At 36.2% G+C, this 24,031-nt stretch overlaps 2 protein-coding genes and 1 pseudogene across 24 annotated transcripts in view; 1 reads left to right on the forward strand and 2 right to left on the reverse strand.

Annotated features, from left to right (window-relative positions):
• The first annotated feature begins 2,232 nt into the window (after nucleotides 1–2,232).
• Nucleotides 2,233–5,323, forward strand: LOC135708866 (uncharacterized; annotated as a pseudogene).
• A 1,147-nt stretch (nucleotides 5,324–6,470) lies between these two features.
• Nucleotides 6,471–8,062, reverse strand: LOC135708859 (putative nuclease HARBI1). The gene is made up of 5 exons (XM_065231035.1): nucleotides 8,027–8,062; nucleotides 7,604–7,728; nucleotides 7,107–7,545; nucleotides 6,907–7,051; nucleotides 6,471–6,838 (listed from the first exon to the last, which is right to left on the reverse strand). The coding sequence occupies exons 1-5, from the start codon at nucleotides 8,060–8,062 to the stop codon at nucleotides 6,471–6,473; spliced, it is 1,113 nt and encodes a 370-aa protein (XP_065087107.1).
• A 1,079-nt stretch (nucleotides 8,063–9,141) lies between these two features.
• The window catches only part of tmod (tropomodulin), a 212,476-nt gene continuing 197,586 nt past the window's right edge, over nucleotides 9,142–24,031 (reverse strand). For 17 of the 23 annotated variants that reach the window (XM_065231016.1, XM_065231008.1, XM_065231001.1 and 14 more), the window contains 3 exons: nucleotides 19,414–20,177; nucleotides 18,608–19,015; nucleotides 9,142–9,872 (listed from right to left, as the gene is read on the reverse strand). In XM_065231016.1, the coding sequence (XP_065087088.1) occupies nucleotides 20,171–20,177 (7 nt within the window). In that variant the 3' untranslated portion in view covers nucleotides 9,142–9,872; nucleotides 18,608–19,015; nucleotides 19,414–20,170. The remainder of the gene's footprint in view (nucleotides 9,873–18,607; nucleotides 19,016–19,413; nucleotides 20,178–24,031) is intronic. The other 6 variants (XM_065231018.1, XM_065231014.1, XM_065231012.1 and 3 more) reach the window with 2 other exon arrangements.

The following is a 24,031-nucleotide window of genomic DNA, read 5'->3' on the forward strand; positions in this document are numbered from 1 at the left end:
GACTTATGTCTTTCTTCTGTTACATCGATTATATCAAAGTATAACAAGCGCCACAAGTATATTACAAAAAAAAAAAAAATGATACGTAACACAAACTGAACTACATTTACTACTCAACTAAAATGCTCAATAAGAGAGGATGTTCTTAAATGCTGTTAACGAATTTACATTAGTTAGACTATTGGGTAAAGAATTCCAGTGAACTGCACCTCGCACGAAAAATGAGTTCCCGTACTTTGACGTGCGATGTCTTGGCAAAATATATTTAATGGACCGATTGCTTTGTGAAGTTTGCAATTTTCTGTGTAGATAACCGGGTTGTTTTGTTCTCGACAGACTATGCAAAAATAAACAACAGCGTAGCTTGCCAAAGTTTACCAAAGGGCATCCTATTAGATGATGTTGCAGGTGAGAAACTCTAGAATATCTACTTAATTTAAAAACATATCGAACACATGAATTAAGAGCCACCTTAAGTTTATTGAACGTACCAGCAGATACATCATCGAGGAGAAAATCACATGCCAAAAAATAAGGAAGAAGGAGGCTTTTGAATAGTTTAATTTTAACATGAGTTCTAAGAAATGATGATGTTATGTGAAGTGAACGTAAACAAGCATAAATTTTTCCACATTGTGACAACACATATTTATCCCATCCAAAATTGGATTGAATACGGATACCCAAGCTGGTAGCATTATCGACGTATTCAATTGTTTCATTGTCTAAAAGCAATGAAGCTTTTAATATATTTTGAAAAGGACTGTTTGTAATAAAAATTGCGTTTGTTTTCTTGGAGTTCAAGCTAAGCATATTCTTTACAGACCAATCTAGGATCCTCTTCAAGTCTTCATTAATTTTCTGAAAAATTTCAGCAACAGAATTACTTGCACAGTCAAAGTATACCTGAGCATCATCGGCAAACAGATGAAATTTACAATTCTTTATTACTTCAGGGAGATCATTAATGTACAATGAGAATTAGATTGGCCCCAGAATAGAACCCTGGGGAACCCCAGATGTTATGGAAATAAATTGAGAAAAAACTCCATTATTAAATACAGCCTGTGTTCGCATACTTAAATAAGAATTAATCAAGTTTGCGGAATGATCGGAAAAACCAAAATTTGATCTGAGTTTTTGACACAAAATTCTATGCGACACAGTATCAAACGCTTTGGAAAAATCTAATAGTATTAGAACAACCGGGCGACCCTTGTCTTGTTTGATGATGTCTCTTCGGAGGTCTGCGGCCAAGCCGTCCCGTTGGTTTGCTTGGAGCAGTAGACCGCGATGTTGGTGATTGGATCAAGCAATGTGCTCACCTCAACTCCGATGGCTTCGATAATTTTCAGCTGGAAGCTTGGTAGTAGCCGGCAGCTGAGCTTCCGCCTCGCAGCAATGGCCACTCCCCCTCCCCCGGAGCTGGTGCGGTCATGCCTTACGAGCCAAAAGTCGGGAAGTAAGACGTTTAGCTCGGGCTTCAACTGAGTCTCGGTGATGACGGCTATGTCGATGTGCCGTTCGTTGAGAAAGTCAACAAACTCGATGTTTTTGCTCTTCAAGGAGCAAGCATTCCAATTTACGATCTTGATGGCTTCATGGTCCATATTTAGTGACGTGTAGCTGTTCAGATCGAGTCTTGCATGTGCGTATGGTGATGATGACCTCGGCCACGAGCATCACAAGTTCCTCCGAGGTGAACGGAGAATCGTCGACAGACTCACCTGAGACAGCACCAGCGTATGATAAACCAGGGGTGGTAGATAAACCTGGAATTGGCTGGGCCGCAGCAGCAGCGAGACGATGCTGAACTGTCCGACTTTTGGGAACCATTTGGATACTTGCAGGATTGGCTTGTTGGTTGTTGAGCGGAAGCGGGGCTAGGTTCGGAACATGTTGACGGGGCTGGAGAGCTGGGTACTGAACTTCCGTGAGTACAGGAGGTGAACGATGATTACGGAGGCGACCGAGCTGGTTGTTGATTGTGGCCTTCCAAGGAGCTGAGGCACAATAGCAGTGCTGTTTTATAAGTTTTCAGGTTCAAGCAGAACGATGTGCAACGAAGTCGATTATGGCGACTGGGTTAGAAGAAAACGTGTATTTCATGAAAACAATGATAACATTTGTGTTTATTCCGCTTCTCGCGTGACGCGTACCGAGTCGACTTGTTTATGTCACCCAATTCCCGTTCTCGAATAGAGTGACAATTGTCGATACGAATGAACTCCGATGAACTTTCGGTGTATTCCCATAGTCGATGTATATCGACAAAACTCGGATCGGAATGACGTTTTCATGCGAGTGTTGTCGATACGTCAGAAGCAATCGAGAAGGTTTGAAAATCGAGAAAATGGAAGTGAAGCGGTAAGTTTTATTTTTTATGCTTTTGAAAATACTTTTTTATCATATAATTATATTATTGCAGAATCCGTGTGACAAACCAAAAGCAGTTTGCTTTCCTGGTTGATCGGATGGAAGCACACCCGTCGGTTGCCAGAGGGCAAAAAATTTGCGAGGCAGCTGCAATGGACCGGCAAAAGTACCACGCTCTCTGGACGGATTTTTCAGGTAGACTTAACAGTCTAGGTCCCCCGACTCGGGATGTAAAGGGCTGGCAAAAGGTAAGTTATTAAATTTATGTTCATGCCGTTTTAATAGAAAACATTTTATCGTTATGTGCATGAGGAATTTTCTGCTCTCTATTTCTCAAATGTAAGCTGGTATAAGGTACCCCCGAAGAGCGGATTGGTCACGTATTTTCGATGCAGCAAAACACATTAAAAGCGCATATTCTTAGCACAAAAAATTGGGACCTGTTAAAAATAACTGATTCCATTTGAATTAAAGTGATGTTTACCCTTCGCTACAAATCGCTTAAAAACCCGACTTTTGATCCGAGGCCAACAGGGCCAAGTGACATACCATTCTACTCAGCTCGACGAGATCGGAACATGTGTGTGTGTGTGTGTTTTTTTTTGCAAGGAAGAAACCTTTAAAAAGGCCATTTTGCCACCACTTGACGACCGGGCGCACGGTCACGGTGACACCATAGAGGTAACTCTAAGACCACTGGGTCCCGAAGAAAATCGTTATTATTTTTGGCTCACTCAGTACCAGAACAACGGTCCCAAGCAGTCCCAAGCTATTTCACTCACCCCTGCATGTTCTGCATGAATCCACACACCCCTGATGTTATCTGTCAAACTTTCTTAGCGAATCAAAACAAACATAGTGTAGAAATAGAATTTCAACTAGAATAGGGTACGTTAATCGTTTGCTTGGGACCAATAGGCTACTAAAGTGGTGAGCCAATTTAAAATCGTTAGTTTCGTATTGATTGTTGGTGACACTGTGTGTGGGATTCTTACCGCACTAAAACCTCTTTGGACACCTTGCCCTTTTCCCCCGAAACCACTTGTCGTATTACTTCGTAAGGTTCAAATCTCACCATATGTGGATAAATTCAGGTTTTTAGTTTTAATAAAGCAATATGCTTGTGTGTTTATGTCAGATTATCATTCATCGATAAAATTAATAAATGGTTTTAAATGGAGACAAACACACTCATTTGCTTTAACAAATTTTTTATCCATGTTATTGTTTTAAAGGATCTATAAAATTATTTTAACGCTATTGAATATTTCCAGAATTGGTACACAGGTTCCGGAGATACGGCCTGAATATGTTACGGAGGAAAACTCATATGGAAATTCAATTCTGCTCACAACACTCTTTTTGACGTTCTTATATTCACCACCAGAGGTTGAATCGATCGCTTAGTTTCTATTAAAAAGGCGTACAAAGCATCCCTAATAATAATTGTATGGTTAATTTGCTTAACGACGTGTTCTGGGTATCATCCAAACCATTTGTGGAATAGTTCAATGATTTGGGTTATCGTTCGTTTATGGTTATTTTTTATTAGGGATATTCTGTTAAGAATACCCGCATGTGTTTGCCTTCTGCTGCGTGCACTCCAAATCCCATACGCTGTTACTTTTCCACTTGATAACCTAGACTTCACCGTCAGGGTTTACTTATAAATGGGAATGTGGGTTTCGTGTCCTTTGGCCACCGTGGCCACCGACAAACCGATATGACACTTAATTCTGACTTATGCCCGAAAATCGTAAACGGCCGATTTAAATGTGCAGTGATCCGAGCGGGTTCATGGCTTAGCTAAATATTTCCCACGAACACGGAGTTTTTGCTATGATCATTCATGTCGGTTTTTCGGTGCTTTAACCTCGCAAAACTTGCTTTTAATCTTTCTGTATTATTCATTTTTTAGTATGTTTTCTGTCTTTGCAGGTTTGGACAGATTATAAAAACACAATCAAACAAAAGTTATCGTACAACAATCGCGAGACTATAGCTACCGGTGGTGGGCCGAACACAATGAAGGTGTTATCACCAACTGAGGATGCACTTGTTAAACTGTTGTCCCTGGACAAAACGGTAAATAATTCCGGTATGTATATGCAATCTAAATTAGTTTGGATATGTACAATACATTCATTTATAGGTTCTAGATTTGGTCTGCCTGTGACTGTTACATCACCACTAAGTCCTGAACCGGGTCCCAGTCAACCGCGTAATATTCTGTCGTCACCGGGACCGCCACTTCTCTCCAGTACAATGGAAGCTTAGCCAACCCGACTGAAGTAGATGACCCAGTTGACGAGGTAGTAGAAGATATTGAGAACAACAATAACAACAGCAGCTCTCGTACCGCGCAACGCAAACGACGGCATCCGGATAGCAAGGATTTGCGGTATAACTTGCTGGAACAACAAACGGAATATTTAAAAAAGATCGTCGAGAATACCGGAGAATGCGCACGGTACTCCCGAAAAGTCTTTAAACTGCGAGAGGAAGAAGCGAAACAACGACGCGAATATATGCTACAAAAAACAAAAGATAGACAAGCAGAATTGGAGTTCAAAATTGAATTGTTGAAGTACAAAAAGGAAAAACTTGAAATTTTGAAATACAAAGAGTGTCAGGAATAGAAACATGACTCAATATCGAAACAAACCCACTTTTTAAATAAAAATAAATACATAATTTGAACAACCTACTTGCTTAAATAACTAGTCCGCTTTTAGAGAAAGAAGGTTTTTTGTGCAATATTTCCGTCTTGTTTATTTGGTCAAATTCCGATTAACTTGCTTGGTTTCGTTATTCGGTGGACATGAGTCTCTGAGTCTTCAGCTCAGTGGTTGAGGAGATATGCCATTTAGAAACATGACCTCACAATCTGTGTGTCTGTGGGTGTTTGGATCCGAGTCCGAGATCCCAGCGGCCGTCGGGGTGGGTGTCCGTGGGTTCCAGTACAGTAAAACCGGTTATATTAGCGTCGTTTTATCGTTTCTGACACTGGCCTCATACCGGCTTCTTTCTACGTTTGGTGTTGAAGGATGATCTGTTTTTCTGTCGACGTCGGTGGGGGTGAGGATGATATGGGGATCGACATCAAAAACGACGGAGTGACGTTGATATTGTGGGGTTTCAAAATGAACACCATTGTCATGTACACAATTCTTTGCTTCACCGATAACCATTGCAAAGCGTGCAGCATCAAAGTTGAGAAAGTGAATCATATTACAACCGCATTATTTTATTCTGCAAACGCTGTAATCTCCGAGGGGGGCGACACATCTAAATCTCAAGTTTAGATGCTCAAAAAATCTCACACTAGCGAATCAATCTTCGAAAAATCTTCTTTCATTTGTCGCATCAACTTGCATCGCTCATCATCTTTTTGTAAGAAATCTTCAGAATCGTCATCAATCTTCTTTCTATCTACTTAGTGTGCGCGCAGCTAGCCACAGCAAAACACAATCTTTATTGCATTGTAGATAGAGTCGTCCCCCTCGAGATTAGGGGAGATGATTGATTTGTATATCTGTATTTTACTACTTTTTTGTTTCTTTATTTAAGAGATTTTCATATTTTACGCGAATTAGTTGCCTGTAATTTACTGATTACCAATTCACGATATATTCCACGTAAAGTTGAGCGATAATACAAAACCATTAATGGACCTTACTGACTACCATAACCATTACCATTAATGTTCTCAAATCATAAGTTAAAACGTTCTTATATAGTTCTCTTTCTGTAAATGTATGGAGAAAACAAGAATTTGGAATGGTAATTGTTCTTAACAACCCATTATTTGTAAGGTCCAGTTCCAAAAAACCATAATACATAAGGTTGAAACTTTATCATTAAACGTTCATGTAAAGTTCCATAACCATTTCAGTTAAAGTTTAGCAGGGATTATAAACAATTTTTAACCATTTTAGGTAAGGTCAATTTATGGTTCGCCTTTATGCGGGACTCCTTAAAGTAACCTGGAATATTTTTGAAGTCCATATTGTCTTCTTTCTTGTTTATGATTTCAAAAATGTGGGCTTTTATACTAACTATTTTTCAACATTTATATTTCCTTCATGTAGTATTCAAGCGATAGAGTACATTATTTGCTGTCTTATTTCGTTTGCTGATGCATCATTTTCATCATCATGTGCATTATCTTCAATTTGATGAATATCAATCAACTCGTCAAAGTTATCATCGGGAAGATTAAATTGTTTTCTCAAATTGTGCAAAGCACAGCATACATTAACAATTTTTGCAGCTTTTTCTGGTTTGTAGTGCAGCTGACGAGCTCCTAAGATGCACCTAAACACATTCTTCATTACTCCTATAGTTCTCTCAATTAGCATCCTTGTTTTAGAGTGAATTTCGTTGAATTTAGTCTGCCTTGCATCGCCAGAACTACGGAATGGTGTAATCAAATAAGGTTTTAAAGGGTATCCTGCATCTCCTGAAACCAAATACAAAAAGCCAAGTTTAGTTTTATTTAGCTTGACACACACAATTACCGAAGTTTACCCAAAAGCCAAGTATTTCTTTCTCCATTCTGGTATTGCTGACTCAACTCAACATCTAATGGATTATTATTCCAAATAAACGAGTCGTGATTGGCACCGGGACTGTTTGCATCCACGTAACGGATCATCTGTTTATGATCGCATACCTGAAATCATGATACATAAGTAATTCAAGTTTTTTCAGCAATTAAACATTCATACAAGCATAACGTTCAAACTATGAAAGCCTTTTCTGTTGTAATATAGGTGCTGAATATCACCAACAGGCTTAACAATCCTGACATGCGTACCATCCACGCAACCTATTACGCCGGGAAATCCAGTTTTTTCGTAAAAGCTGTGCTTGATTTCACGCTTTTCGACTTCTGAAACAGGGAATTTTATTGCTGCTGGACAAATTAATGCTTCGAACACATCGATAACAGCGGATAATGCCTTCGATAGTGTGGGTTGTGCCATTCCAGCAAAGAAATCGTTGCCAACACCTTTCTGATAGCTCCCTTCAGCGAAGAATCTCAACGCAGCTGAGAGCTTTAACATCGGCTGCACAGATGAAGATTTGGTTCCTCCTAATTTGCCATCCACAATGTTCAATAAATATCTGAAAAGCTCTTTCGATACACGAAAGTAATTTAAAAATCTGTAATCGAAAATAGTTTTAAGCATTAAGATATCTATATATTTCAGCAAGTACTCACAAATTTGATGGCATATCCAAGGAATTACTCAAATCCCTCAATCTGCGACGCTCAACTCGCACCGTTTCAAAATGTAAATCCTCGATTTCATCCTCCTCATCACTAAACCAAAACTCATAACTACTCTTTGTGAAAACCAAAAAACAGAAAACTCACACAAATCCACGAAACACCGGGTTTGAACACGATTGGTAGATTCACAAAAAAAACCGGATCCTTGAATTAACAACAACAAACCTGCACCTCTCTCAAACAAGGACCAAATTACATGACCGGTCGTGCTATCGAAATGGCAAAGAAAGTTACTTAGAACCTTAAGTTATAATTCCCAAACGATAGAAAAACGTATGCTCTATTGTTTTTATCCGTATCTACGATTTTATTTATTGAAAAAAACTGATATTTATTCCAAAATCAAATTACTGTTTTGTTAGAAAATACTGCATACGCCCTTATCATAGCTTGAGCGATGAACTTTTTCAGTTTGACATTTCTATAAATGAACAGCACTTCGCTGTCGATTCATCCTTCGTCTCGATGCAAAATGAACAACTCGCGTCGTGCGAGTCGACATTCGGAATAGAGTGAGAATTGTCACGCGAGAAGGAAACGAGAATGGTCATCTCGACTCGCGCGAGAAGTGGAATAAACACAATTACCATTTTTACATTTTCCAATAGCTTTTTGTATGGGAAATTGGAAAAGTATTTATTTCAGCAGAATTTGTTGAGTTATTTCCTATCGATTGGCGTATTTGGATTTTTATTTCATCTATTAATGACATAGTAACAAGCGTTCAAAACCTAACACTATTTCGCCAATTTTTTTTTTTTTTTTTTGCACCCCAGTATTGTCCACAAAGACGTAGTTCTAAGTCAAAACAGAAGCATCTTGATAGATAATGAAAGTTACTAATAAATACACACTTTTAGACCATAAACCCACTGAAGTCCAGAAAATGTCTATATAAAAAAAAATCCGTTCCCAGAATCAATCCCGATATATTCATCGTGATGCTAATAATAACTGATTGCCCCATTTAGCTTGAAACTAACCCTATATAACATAACATCGCATAAAAAAATAAAAACACTAGAACGACTTCACATCATAGCAAATCAGTGTTCCATTGCACATCCAAACGGACAGGAAATGAAACGTTGAATCAATTTCCACTCATATCGTCTGCGAATTTCTACGCTACGAGGCACTGTGACGTGGCAATAATAACGCTAATTAATCACTAAGTGACCGTACTGAGGAAACCATCAGTTAAGAGTGTTGCCAAAGGGTGGAAACCCAATCATTTGCATGCATTCTCCACCAAGTATAATTGAGTTGTAACGCGTGAACATGCTTGTGTCCTTCGCTAGGGGATGAAAAGCCAATCATCATTGAAGCTGTATAATTGAATGCCTTTTATCATTAATTGAGGAATTTCGGATATTGTAAACAAGAAGAAGATGCAATTATACTTTGATTCATATATATTTGACTTCACTGTGATGGGTGGGGATGAACATTAGTTCTCCAGCAAATTTCCTCAAAGCTGATAATCACAATTTTCGCACAAGGTTTTCGAAGCATTGACCGGGCAGTGTTTTTCTTTCAGTATAGAAATTGATTTCCCCGATAAATTTACAATTTTCTCATTATTTGTTGATTCTATCATAATTACAATGAAATTATTCAACTAATCGGTTAAAATAGTTTAAAGTAAAAGATGTTTGTTTGTCCTCTGTTTTATAAGTTAGAATAAATTGTATAAAATAAAAGAGTTAAGGTAATCATCGATTGCAATCTTCATAATGTTAAAAGCGACAAGGATGAAAATATACGCCAACGGGGATTCCTAAATAGTATCTATCTCAATTACAATCTAATCTTACACTACAGTAATAGGGTATCATCATATATCATGTGAATTGTTTTTGTTCTTCTTCTTCTCGAAACTAGGATTTCATGCAAATCGTTGTTTGAATCAGCACGTTTGGTACTACTTGGGGTAAAGCCGATTGGTCGGTAATCGTCAAGGGTAAAATGAACCAACATTTGCAACACTGGGATATAAGCACCTTCTCGATTTCTGCTGCGGTTGAGGAGCCAAATGTTTGCAAGCATTAGCGAATGGTATCGTACGATCTGTGTGTTTATGTGTATGTGCTGCTACGTCTTTACGGAGTTTTCAAAATGATGGTTGAACTTCAGCCACGGAAGAACCCAGCGGTGTTACTGCGATTTCCTAGACCAACGCGGCTACCACGGAAGACTAGAGAAATAATAAAAAAAAGGTTGCGATTAGTGAACCGTTTGGCAGATCAGAATATCAAAGGTGTGTGTGATTTTGGTGGTGTATTGTTGTGGTGTACCGAAGATTAAAATGATTTAAATCGAAAAAATAAAAGCATTTCGGGAGACATGAACGCTAACAATTCAATTCAAATCTAAATTATTTTGTTAGCAAATATGTAATACATTTAGCTGCATACGTGCTAGAGCTATTGGAGACCAGAAAACTGTAATCTGGTGTTGGTTCGATGAGGGATGAAGCACGTTTTGAAATGAATCATTGTTTTTATATTCAAATAGCAGATATTCCGACACAGTATGTGATTCAAATAGAATTTGTGTGGGCAAATGTTCACGTTTGATTTTTTTTTTTTTCGTTTCATATTTCCCATTCCACTTTTAATCCCTCGTGCACACTCGAGTAGACATCATGTATGGGAATTCCATTGAAATTCATACATTGATACAAGCAGTTGTGAATTGTTTTCATTATGATCTCCTCGGATTGGAGAACGTTGGTAGAGGAGAGAATAGGTTGGGTAATATTGTTTAACTATTTTTCCATATAACCATGGTGAAGGAATAAGGGTAGTTGTACTGCTAGGTGTTTTTCTTCATTTAAATTTGGACAGCTCTAACAGCAAGCTGTTGTATATCAAGCCTGTCGTCGTAGAATTTGATGCGCAACTATTATTAAAAATTATTGAATTCGTAAAAATCTGGTATATTGACAACCGAGTTTGACTACACTGCCACTATTCGCTTAACAGTCCCATGTCCTGTTGATTTCCTATCTACATGGGACTGTTATGCTAATAGCGGCTGTAAAGCACTTTAGGGGTGATGCATATATTATGTCACGCTCTAAGGGGGGAGGGGGATTTAAGATTTTGTTACTAACAATGCATTAGGTATAGGTAAAACGTTTCGAAAGGAGAGAGGGGGTAATTTTTTCTTCAATTTAGCGTGAAATAATTAATGCATGGTCTCTTAGTAAACTTTCTATCTGATTATCATTTACTCAGGGCTGGTAGTGCTGATGCGATATAATAATAGTGACTTTAGTGACTAAAATTACGGAAATAGTGACAAAATAGTGACTTTTAAATACTAAATAAGTAACCATTTATATGGTAACTTAGATATTCAAATACGGTTTGATATTGAAATAAACTTTTTATGTCATGGAACTTCAAATCAAATTTCATAAATTCCTTTAATTTAACCGAATCTCACAACTAAATCTCTTGTGAAGAGCATTTGAAGTGATTTGAATAATTTACTTTTGTTTATGTTATACATCATCATCAGAATTAAAGTGGACATTTTATACGACTATATACGATACGAGATGAAAGTAAAGAGTTGATAGTTCCGTTATAGTACGGCAGTGTGAAATTTGTATATAGAAAGTAGAAAGCGAACAAACGACAATTTTAGGAAGGTACGAATCGGGTAGAGCATCTCCTTTACCAAGCTCATCCGTTAATGAGGGATGGTGAGGGGTGTTACCTCCTGCCATCACTGGCAAAAGAATGATCGCCGATTTGCTCGTACCTTCCTCAAAATTGTCTTTTGCTCGCTTTCTACTTAGTAAATACAATTTTCACGCTGTCGTACTACAACGGAACTATCAACTCTATAATTTAATCTCCTCATCTATCGTTTAAAATCTCCACTTAAAGTCTGATATTTGACGTTAAGCATCTCCGACTATGTAAATGGTTAAATTCACGCATGAAGTAATAACACATGATTAGTTAAAGTAGATCATTTTCGATTTTTTATTGATTCTTCTAGGAAATCCTTCCATAAATCCATTTGAAATTGATTTGAATTCTGCTTAGAATTTCCATACAATTAACCTCCGAAATTTCACAAATTTCTGCTTAGAATAATCTTGGACTTCTCCCCTGCATTCAATTGGAAATTCAATTCGTATTTTCCTTATATCCCGTACAAACTATGGCTTATATCATGTAATATAGGCTGTCTTGCAATGAGCACTCATACATCTAGTTTTCACTGGAAATCCTATGTATGAGTTCTCATTGCAAGACAGCCCATATTACATTATATGAGCCATAGTTTGTACGGGTTATTAGAATTCCCATAGTATTTCTTCAGAATTCTCAACAATCCATCACAGAACAACTTTTAAACTCATCTCAGAATTCCTTTGAGATTGAACTTTCAAAATTCGATTCCATTGGAATTCTCGGAACTTATTTCGAACTCTTTAGAATACTCTTGGAATTTCAGAACTAATTTTGAATTCTTATTAGAATTGGACATAGAATCCTAATCCAATCATCATAGAATTCTTCTCAGAACTTTCGTTAAACGCACTCTCAATTATATAGGAATTATTTTCAAAATTATTTCGGAGCTAAATTTTGCGTCTCTAATAATTTCAGCAATAATAAAAAGCGACGCTCGTATGTGTAAAGCCAAGTTTAACTACATAGGAAAACCTGGCTTAAGATATCGATATTTATGTAACAGCGTTCCGAGCGCCGGTTCCGCCTACCGCAAAACTTTAAACGCGTTTTTCTCGAAACGGTGTTTTCCAAATTGGCGGGAAAGATAACTCAAAAAGTTCTCATCCCAATGACTTGAAACCTGGGTTGACTGTAAAACCTTCCATGGTTTACAGTTTATTTTCTGGGAAAGGAAGTATTTTTTTTTATCGATATTGAAGGCATTTCCCAATAGTTTTCCTGGTGTTCAAAAGTTTTGCGGTTCACTGGCCACCCTGGTTTAAATGTTAAACTTTTTAACAGATATGTATATTTTGTTAAAACTACTGTAAACTTTCTTAATGCTAAGTACTCAATTTAAACATTTTAGTAGAGAAAAAGTGACTTTAGTGACTATTTTTAGGGAAATAGTGACTTTAGTGACTTTTTGGTGTAAAAAGTTACTTTTAAGTGACTGGCTTCAAAATAGTGACCAAGTCACTAAAAAGTGACCTGCTACCAGCCCTGTTTACTTCATTGACGATAAATTATTGTAGTCGTCATTTTCGATCATTTTTCCAACCGGTGAATACTCGTGTTTATTTCAGTTACCGTGTGGACGTAATTTGTGACTAGCCCCGGTCCCTTTTAAATTGTATCATTATTTATGTACGGTTCATATATTTGAAATGACGTTTCACATTCATCTAGTGATGGCCGATTTTCATTCTAATTATCGAATAATCGATTAACGAACCGAAAAGTAAAATATTTGTAATCGGTTAAATCATGACAATATAAGCATTAACTTCTGCAGAGGATCATCACCGATCATTTCAAACATGTGCTGCACTCTCATTGGTGGAAAAATGACAGCACAGCGAACAAAAAATAATCGATAAGTTGTTAATCGAGTAATTAAAAAATGGGACATCTCTGATTTTGGTGTGATTGTTTTGATAAAAAAGTGCGCAAACTTTCATCTCTACCGAGGGGGCAGCAAAACCACAAAATTACCTTGAATACAGGGGGTATTCATTGGATGAAAGGGACCGAGAAAGACAACACTAAAATAGAAAGTTTGTCTTCCGACAGTTTTATCTTAGTATTCATTTTTGATTTATCATTCATTCAAGTGACCGAGAAAAAAAAATACAAAAGCTTTATTGACCTCTTCCGATTTGGACCAAATTTGGAGGAGATGTTTATTTTAGTCCAGCTGTTATGAAATCAAATTTGTGTGCTGATCAAAGCACCCCTCGATCCAAGGTAGCATTTTCTATTTTCCGAGATTTTCAAGAAAGCAATTCTTTTTTATCAATCCCAAGTAACAATTAAGGTTTTATGAGGGTCCTGTAGACCTCAATTTAGACTTGTAGCTTGCTATAAAACCTTTGTAAAGCTTGCAAAGTTTTTTTGGTATATCTTCGGAGTAACTAAAGCTACAATTAACATTATAGAATGTTTTTATGACAAAATTAGACAAGAAATTTAAATATGAATTCATTTTGTTTGTACAGTGTTGCCAAATAGTTAATATTTGCGTTTAAAAAACAAAAGTGCAATTTTTTCAAAATGAATATGGGTCATTCTAGCTCAATTGGGTACACCACCTGTGGTCGATGTCACCGATTTGAGCCAAACTTAGAAAAAACGCTTATTTTGGCATTCTCAACAAACGCCTTTTTTTTATTTTTCTCTGAAATGCCTAGATCCCTCTCGGCAACAACCCCGGATTTTCGAGATATTTAAAAATGTCATCTTCCAGAAGAAATTACTCCACAACCAAATAAGCTATTCGTGATCTTAGAACGTCAATTTAAAGTAAAACAGCAAAAAAGGTTATCTTCCATTTAATTCCACTTAATTAATTTTGGTATCCATGACAGATACGTATTTCGACTACAATGTGCAGTCTTCATCAGTGTCATTCCCACTAAAGAACTTATCAAAATCTAACCCCCTTAAGTACTCATCCCCTAGGTATAAAAGTCAAGATCACAGGTATATAAATGAAACTACAATGTGTTGAATCGGAACCTACCTAACTAATTAAAACCAAAGATTTAAGTAAGCTAAAGGAGAAAAATCTATTCAACTCTCTAATAAGGAAGATTAGAGAGTTGAATAGATTTTTCTCCTTTAGCTTACTTAAATCTTTGGTTTTAATTAGTTAGGTAGGTTCCGATTCAACACATTGTAGTTTCATTTATATACCTGTGATCTTGACTTTTATACCTAGGGGATGAGTACTTAAGGGGGTTAGATTTTGATAAGTTCTTTAGTGGGAATGACACTGATGAAGACTGCACATTGTAGTCGAAATACGTATCTGTCATGGATACCAAAATTAATTAAGTGGAATTAAATGGAAGATAACCTTTTTTGCTGTTTTATTTAGCATTCCGCTAACAACCCAATTTCATTACTTCGTCAATTTAAAGGTTTTTTAATGTAGATTCTTATAGGTGTACCTACATTTCGTTTTTGTTATAGTAACTACAGTAAACAGGCTGATTACCAGCAGGTATCCAAATTGTCAAAAAATGGCCTATTTTCACCATGGGAGGGCTCAAATTTTCACCACGCTTTGTAAAACTCTTCTTCTTGATGTGATTCCAAGGGCAACTGATTTGGACAAATCGTTTTTGAGATATGACCAGATGAGTGAATGGTAGTTTTGAGCTTTTCTGGTGGAAAATCAATGCTATTTAATTTTTCTTGAATTCCTTCACGCCGATGGCACAATAATATGTTTATGTTTCTTTTCACATGTTCTGGACAGGATTCTCATTGTATGAAAAAAAAAATCGATTTTTTGGACCACCCTTACATGGAAATGGTCACCCTAATGAGAAAATAAAAATAAATACATGTCTAATATTTTTCGATAAGAAACAAAACTACTAATTGTTACGAAATTCTGAAAACCACTATATCGTTTTGCTATGGAATGGCTGTATACAGTACAGTGGTCTATTTGCACCAAAGTATATCTTAAACAACTATCTTGAAGATGAATGAGATAGATTTGGAATTACGGTTATGTGAAGTTATTGAAAGATACAAGGGCAAGATGACGACTTCTGATTGTGAAAAACTGTCAAATACTCAACAATATTGCTATTTTCGGAACGGGAAAGACGTGTAGAGGCCGGAAATCAATGTTTCTGGAATCCAACTTCGGGTTTGTGTCAAAATGTTGAATACCGTGCAGTATGGATATTCTAGAAACGGAGACAATCGTTTCCGTTCGTACCGTATTTTCCATACAAAAAAAGTATGAACAAATATAGTCCAGAAAGTGCCTTACAAATTTGCTAAAGGAAGTACGAAGCTATAATGTATCTAAAAAAAGTTATAACTATTCAAATATTTATGGTTTGAATTAAACACCAAAATCCCTTTTTCTGCCAACACTGCCAATCGTAGTCATATTCCAAACTGAAATATTTGCGGAGTTTCTTATCTTGCCGATTTGGTATGTTCAGAAGAATTATTTAAAAACAATTGCTCTATCTCATACGTGTAGTTAAAAAGGCGGGGGGGGGGGTTAATAATATACCTCCCTCCATCACTCATATCAATAGAAGTGAAGTTTCAAACTAAAATAACTTCGGAGTTGACACCCCCCCCCCCCCCCTCACCTCTTCGACTACGCATATGAGATAGATCTATTGTTTTTGAATATTTCATCCGAACATACCAAAACTATAAAAAAAATTAACTTCGAATTTGGAGTCTGACTTTCATTGGTACACCGGCAGTGTTGGCAGAAAATGGGATTTTTGGACGCAGCACTTCCATTTCAAATGACGCATTTTTTTTAAATTTTTTGATCGACCTTCTAAGATTATGTTAAAACTTTGCACAGTTGTTTATTATTGTCCAACATGCCATTTTACATATTTGGTTCCCTAGTTTTGTACACGACTAACACTTGAAAAAGGCTTATGCAAAAATGATACGCATCAATAGAGAAAACATATATCTTGCGAGCGATTTGTTTGATCGAGAAGCTGTATTGGAAGAAGTTGCGGACAAGAATTGTGCTTTTCAAGAAAAAAAATATACACTGTAAAAAATAAATAATATTTTTAACAAAAAGAAATCAAAATTATAAAAAAAAAATTAAAATTACTCAAATTGCATGTCTTTTTTAAATTATTTTTTATATTTATTTTGCAGTTTAGATAAAGCAATACCTACTGACACTGTGCATTTGCTGGGCAAATCATAAACAAAAAAGTTATGAATTATTGAAAAAATAAGTATTTTCCAAAATACCACTTACAGTTATCGAATATCTTTAAAATAGTGTTAATATTAAAACACATTAAATTAACAACAAAAAAGCTTACAACGCTTAAATTGCCCAAAGCTGTTATTTTCGAGATACTCGTAGGTTAAAATTCACTTATCGCATATTTTAAGAAATTTTCGCTCTTTTGAGATGTTATTCGTGAGTGTTCTATCTTGAAAATATTTTTAACAAAAAGCCCAATTAATTTAAAAAATAGTTTTTTAATCATACGCATGAGTTATGATATAACTAATTAGCTAAACTAGCTAGAGAAAAACTGGGAAATATGGTGGGGTATTTTATTTTATATGGGTACACGTCATCCAGATTCCAAAAAATACCCATATTGTGAGGTATTTGACAGCCTTTTCAAGTTATCTAACTAGAAGCCGCCATATTGGATTTCAAAATAGCGTCAGACATCGATTTCCGGTCCCTACACGTCCACCCGTTTCCAAAAATACCCATATATGGGGTATTTGACAGTATTTTCCAGTTTTTCTCTAACCGAAAGCCGCCATGTTGGATTAAAAAATGGCGTCATACATCGATTTCTGTTCCCTACCCGTCATTCCGATTCCAAAAATTCCCTTATTGTGCGGTATTTGACAGTATTTCCCAGTTTTTCTCTAACCGGAAGCCACCATCTTGGATTTCAAAATGGCGTCAGACATTGATTTTCGATTCCCACATGTCATCCCGATTCCAAAAATACCAATATTGTGGGGTATTTGACAGTATTTCCTAGTTTTTCTCTAACCGAAAGCCGCCATATTGGATTTTGAAATGGTAACGGTCATAAATTGTTAGTATGGGTTCGATGTTTTGAGATAAATTTAAAATAATTATACAAAATGAAAAAAAAAAAAATGTCACCACTTGCACGTCCGTATAATATCAACCTGAAAACACAACCGCTATACAACCTTGGTCCGGTTTTGTGTTTTTCATTTTTTACATACCAAACTTGTTTACCGGTAAACGAAAACCAAACTTAAACCGGGGTGTCGTGTAAACGAAACACGCGTTGGTTTACAAGCTTCGATGGAAACACAACCAGAATCTAAACCAAACACGGTGTGTAGCAGTCGAGTTCACGTGTTCTGCTTTGGTGAACCGCACTGGTACGCAACCGGATTTTTTCCCAACTCTGATTACGGTATATGTGAAATAAGATTTATATCAACTTTTGTGTCTTGGGGTCAAAACTTTTTTCGTAGATAGGTTAAATATCGGCTTCAGCACCCATTGACTGATTCGACAACCAAAATTTAAACGTTAATTTCACTGTATTTTCCCATCAAAACACTTCCCTGAATGTATTCACACGATTTCTTAGACTTTCTGCTTCAATCTGATTTCAGTTTTACGACTGGTCAATCGTGTTATGCCATATTTTTCTTTAAATGAAATAGGGGAAAAGTTGGCTTCGGCAATACCTTAACCTATTATCGTCAGGGGGTAAACAAAGTTCTAGAGCACTCAAATTTGGCTAATAGTTGCTCTGAAACACAATGTATTCACATGCCAAAATTGAGCTCTTAATGACGTTGTTTACCCCCCTGACGATAATAGGTTAAGGTATTGCCGTTGCCAACTTTTCCCCTATGTGCAATAAAAAATGCGGCTGATTTCGAGTTACCGATAATAGAACAGCTGGATAACGCGCAGTTCAAATGGAAAGACTGCCGAAGAAAAAGATGCTGTTACACTCATCTGAGAAGTTTGGTGCGTTGTAAAAACGTTTTCAGCCCGTTTTGGACAATTCTGTCGATTGGAATGGATAGAGAAGCAAGTAGCAGATAACTGTAAACAAAGAAACACGTCATATATTTGCGTGATGCTGAGGAAATCCTAATAGAAGCGTGGACGCTGCTTAATAAGTAAATACCCCTAGTTTGTTGTGTCCAGTGTTGGTAAGCGTGTTCTAAAGCGTATCGAAAATCAACTTACTTTTCCATCACTTTTTCGGTTCCGTTGTTCCTTGATGGAGTTTCAACATTTAACATAGAAGTTGAGAGGCTGACGAAGTATTTGCGGGTTTTTCGGGATATCGATGGGATTTCGGGTGTTGTTGGTTGGTTGATCATGTAGGAGTTTTGGTGTATGTGTTGGTTGGATGGTGTGTTACACAAACATACGCGTCAACGAGCACACATAGATCGTACACAGAAGCTCACACGCATAACAGACATTAAGCATACGTATCGACGTTTGTTTTGTTGTTGCGTGGGTTTGTTATCCGAATAAATATCTATGTTTGTATGTGTTTTAATGTGTTGTTTTGAATTTGTAACAGTCGTCTATTTTGACGCGGCAGTTTCCAAATTTACTTGCGCTGATTCAGACGGGTTTGGCGTACTGTGAAGAAAAAATTAAGTGAATTAAATGATAATTTTAAATGCATTGCGATTTTGGTTAGAATAAACATCAATATTTTATTTTAAATCACATGTGATTAGTATCATTCCGAAAAAAAACCTGTTAGAAGAAAAAAAATCACTCCATTCCTTGTTAGCCATGTAAGTTCATCACTTCATCGGAGGTGTTAGTTTGATATATTAATTTTTATCATTGATCCGATTATCTTACAAAACGAAGAGCATAATCGGAAGGGAAACTGGGACTACAGGAAACCGCAATAGCTGTTCTCGAATCTATACAGTAGGCATCATTTACATAAATGAAAGGAGGACAGGCGAAGCAACGCTCAAACAGCACAATTCAAAGAACACAGTGGAGAAATTATGGGTACGAACTTTTTTCAGCCTTTCTCGACTCCAACGACTTCCATCCCCAAAGACGGAAATAGATGGCGTTTCACTAGTCGATGACAACCGAAACTCTTACATTTTCCAGGACGAAAGACGAGGTTACAATGCACAAAAGTGACAGTTATGACTCATCGACGATGATTAGCGGGATCACGGATGAATTTCACATTGATAAAGAAAAATCGTTGACATCGTACTGAATCTGGATGAAGTTGCTGAGGTTGTTACTCCTACACCTCCGTTTCTGCTTCATGCAAATGAGACGATGATGAAACTGATGATGTTGCTGTCCTAACCTAGATCATTTCAATAGCTCTGCTCTCCTATTGGCTAACTAACTTTTATGACTTTAGCGTAACAAAGAAGTTTTAATTGCAACAATTCCCCCCCACTCTTTACTTTCCTCCCTGCAATTACATTGTATACACACAAGGGAGTAAGAATAAAAAAACAAACTTTCTCTCCTTCCAATTTATTAATAAATTCGACTCCTTTCCTTCGTGCTGAAAATATTTATACTCTTACTTTTCGCTTCATTCAAACCGGAAAGAAGTCGTACAACCGCCAAGCGAAAAGTTCCCTATTTTGCTTACTTTCAATCTCTTCAATCTTTAACTAGTTGATTTAAAATTAGTCCTGCCTTTTGATTCGGTAGTATCCTGATTACATTACAAAATAGTCATTAAGAAAGAGTGTATCGTGTATCTATTAAATAACGTTCTTAGCCATTCGCCAAGGTGATTTACGAGCTGAAACGTGGGAAGGTGTAGAACAAATGAAGAGAAAAAATTAAATCAGAACAATTATTAAACACGTTCGTCGATAATGAAATAAGGAAAGAGCAACAGATGAGGAAAATGTAGGAATATTAGGAGGAAAGGATAGAATAACACAGGACAAAACGAAACACTAGAGGAGAGAGAGAGAGAGTCAAACATAGAACATGATTTGCAGTTGATGAGTAGAATAAAGTTTGAGACGAGTCAAAGATGATTTCGATTTTGTTTACGTGATCCGATGAAATGGAACCGTTTGGTGTTTTCTGATTATAATTAGCTGAATAAATTCCAAGATAGGTTTGACAAATTTGGCAATAAATGCGTCCCATTTAGAATTTCAATTTTTCTTCAATATCCTTATTTTCTGAACGACACATGTCGCTAATTTTTATAGTTCACGGAAAATCGATCGACACACCGTACAATGCAGTTAACCTGTAATACTTTAATTAATACATACTTAAATTTTGTTGCCGAGATGGGCACCACCGAACAGGTCGGCATTTTATTTTGCTGGATCTCTGTGAAAAACTTGCCGAGATTCAGCTAACAAACGGGAATTTTGCCGAAATCTTAGCTAACAAATAAAAATTTTGTTGAATCTCGGCAAGTTTTTCACTGAGGTCCAGCAAAATAAAATGACGAGCTGCTGGGTGGTGCCAATCTGGGCAAACAAATCTAAGTGTGTGTACTCCAGGATTATTTAGAGGACTTTTAATCAGAGCTGGTAAATATCACGGCCATCATGTGACGATGAGAAAACAGGTTCTCTCACTATCACGAGACGAAACTACCTATCATTAGCTTTCTTGTCATTTTTCAATGATCAAGCACTCATGAGAATAATTCTTATGCGGTTTTGACATCTACATTTCTAACTAATTTAGATGAATTTAAGCAAACTACCGTATGTAATCGGTAGAGTGGATATATTATTAAGATTTCCTCGGTACAAGTAACTTTAATAGTATTAAATGAGCTAGTAATTACGATGATCACAACACTGTCACGTTCAGTCATGACGAAAAATTCGATGAGATTTTGAAGAAAATCTCTATCGTCGTTTTCTCATCCAATGATAGTGACAGAAGTATCTCTGTAAAGATCGCGTGAGATCTTTCATTGAAAATGACATTTGCCAGCCCTGCTTTTAATACCGTTCTTTGGTATTGTTATGTGCTTTTTTCAACATACAGAATCAACATTTAGGCTCGTCATTTGAAGAAAACTCTTTGATTGTATACGAATTCACAATTACATGAGATTTTGGAGATATACGTCATCTACGATACACGTTATTGTAGAGCAATTTTGCTGAAGAAGTCTTCAAACGGTGATTTTCTACAGCTGATTTTGGTTGGGGCTCATATATCCCACGGGGTGTGGGAACAAATCGGTCTCATATTACATTTGCTTAATATAATGAAAGCAAAAGCATCAATATTCAAGTACCTTTATGCCCATTACACAGTGGTCCATAACGCAGATTTAGGTGGAAGGATATGATTTGAGCCTGAAATTGAAACTTTAGACTTAAAGTCTCTTCTACAAAGTTGGTCCTTATAAATAGGTCCTCATTTTTATGACAATGAATTCTAGGGTGGTTCTTATTATCATTAAAATCAAAAATCTAACTTTTTTGTTTGAAGAAATTTAGGTATACATTCTTTGGCAAAGTTATAGTAGAGCTGATGTCAAGCAACTTTGTAAAGCGAACTTTTCTGTATCTCTTAAATTGTCCAAATCAGAGCTATTTTCTTGAATTGAGTTAGGGTGTCTCTAAAAAAACAGTGCCCTTTTCAAATGACAAAAAAAATATGCCATGACCCAAAACGTATCGCATAAAAATTCAAACACAGACAGAAATTATCATATTTAGCGTCGATGAATGCAGACTTGAGCAATTTTATCGGAATATAGTTAAGTAAGAAGGGTCAGATCTCATCATAAGTACATTCAGTTTTTTTATTATTATTATTATAGAAGCTGAGCAAGTGGAAAAACAAAAACGAGTAGCTGTCATTTTGTTTTTAAAAGAAGCTTCAAAAATAATCTCCAATAGGCAACTTTTAATTAAAGCTGCCGACGTTTCACTCTATCTAAAAAAAACACGGACAGAGAAATAAACCTGAATAGTATTGTACTAATTGACCGTTTTCAAAGGTTTAGGAAGCAAAAAGTCAAAGTTTTGTCATATTTCAATTTTCCTTAAAGCCATTTCACGACTAGCAATAGAAAAGGGCCCATAAGCTTTTGTAAACGCCCTTTAATAGTGGATTGGAACTCGTCTACGCAAACCAACAACATCAGTTGGTCGGGGAGAGATAGTTTTTTTTAAGTACCTTGGAACCCTGAGTTACCTTAGAATTCAGCATTACTATTGAATACTGAATTGGGAAGTTGGAATAAAAATATACCCGGTAATTTTTTTAAAGTAATTTTGAGTCCAAATTCAAAAAAAAAAATTAACAAATTTAATATCTCATAACTAAACCTTCAATTTAAATATATATATATAGGGGAAATGTAGGTAATGTCGGCCTACATGTCCCTAATTTGGGTCCAGCTCAAGTGGGTACAGAATTTAAAAAAGTTGTGGTCGATGTCACCGATTTGAACCAAACTAGGCCAAAACGCTTATTTTGGCATTCTGAACAAACGCCATTTTTGATTTTACTCAAAAGTTCCTAGATCCTTCACGATTTTCGAGATATTTAAAAATTTCAACTTTCAGAAGATATTACTCCACAAGCAAATGAGCTATTCGATATCTTAGAACACCAATTTTAAGGTATTTTAATGTAGATTCTCATAGGTATACCCACATTTTGTTTTTGTTATAGTAGCTACAATAAACAGACTGATTACCGACAGGTATCAAAATTGTCAAAAAATGGCCTATTTTCACCATGAGTGGGAATTTTTATTTCCTAATATTTTGGGCCCAAATTTCCACTACACTTTGGAAAACTCTTCTACTACATGTGTTTTCAAGGGTAAATGATTTGGACAAATATATTTTTTGGGTGTGAACAGATGATTGAGTGGTAGTTTTGAGCTTTTCTGGTGGAAAATGAATGCTATTTAATATTTTTATTTTTTCTTGAATTCCTGGCTCAATAATATTGTTATGTTATTTTTCACATGTTTTGGGCAGGATTCGCATTATATGATATCATAACTAGCTAATTAATTTACTTCTGTCCAGAATTTGATTGTGTTCCTAAATGTGAAAAATATGTTCCTATGAGATAGGTCAAAACGTTGTGCTTTAGAACTACGATGAAATCAGATAGATCAGCAGGTACTTATATTAAATTTCAGTTGTGGATCACTGCTGCTACTTGAATATTACCCTTATTTGAGTAATTAATTTATTTGTAAAACAAAACCAAAATGTGGGTAAACCTATGTAAATCTACATATAAAAAAGGAAGGATCTAGGCACTTTAGAGCAAAATCAAAAAAGACGTTAGTTCAGAATGCCAAAATAAGCGTTTGGCCAAGTTTGGCTCAAATCGGTGACATCAACCACAAGTGGTGTACCCACTTGAGCTGAAATGAGCCAAATATGTATATAATTTTTTTTAAAAAGCTCATGAAAATGCAAAAGCTATTGAAATTTATATAATCATGGACAAAAATAGTAGATCTTCAACTTTTGGACATATTAATGTCTCCAATATTTTATCCTGAGTAGAAATTTTACAAAAAAGCGTACTTGCACAAAGTTCAAAATTTTTACCAAAAGTTTTTCTTCTACGAAGTTTTTCCAATTTTAAAGCATGCATTGTTTTAAGTATTCCAAAATCTTTAATTTTTTC

Source organism: Ochlerotatus camptorhynchus, unplaced genomic scaffold (assembly GCF_037179485.1).
Source record: "Ochlerotatus camptorhynchus isolate MF236.1 unplaced genomic scaffold, CSIRO-AGI_Acam_v1.1 ptg000336l, whole genome shotgun sequence".
Taxonomy (NCBI): Eukaryota; Metazoa; Arthropoda; class Insecta; order Diptera; family Culicidae; genus Ochlerotatus; species Ochlerotatus camptorhynchus.

Excerpts from the sequence above, each read along its gene's own strand:
- LOC135708859 (XM_065231035.1), bottom strand. The coding sequence starts at position 8,062 with ATGATAAGGGCGTATGCAGTATTTTCTAACAAAACA. Across the intron at positions 7,729-8,026 it reads CAGTATTTTCTAACAAAACA|AGTAGTTATGAGTTTTGGTT; the intron begins GTAATTTGATTT and ends GTTTTCACAAAG. Across the intron at positions 7,052-7,106 it reads ATAGTTTGAACGTTATGCTT|GTATGCGATCATAAACAGAT; the intron begins GTATGAATGTTT and ends TCATGATTTCAG.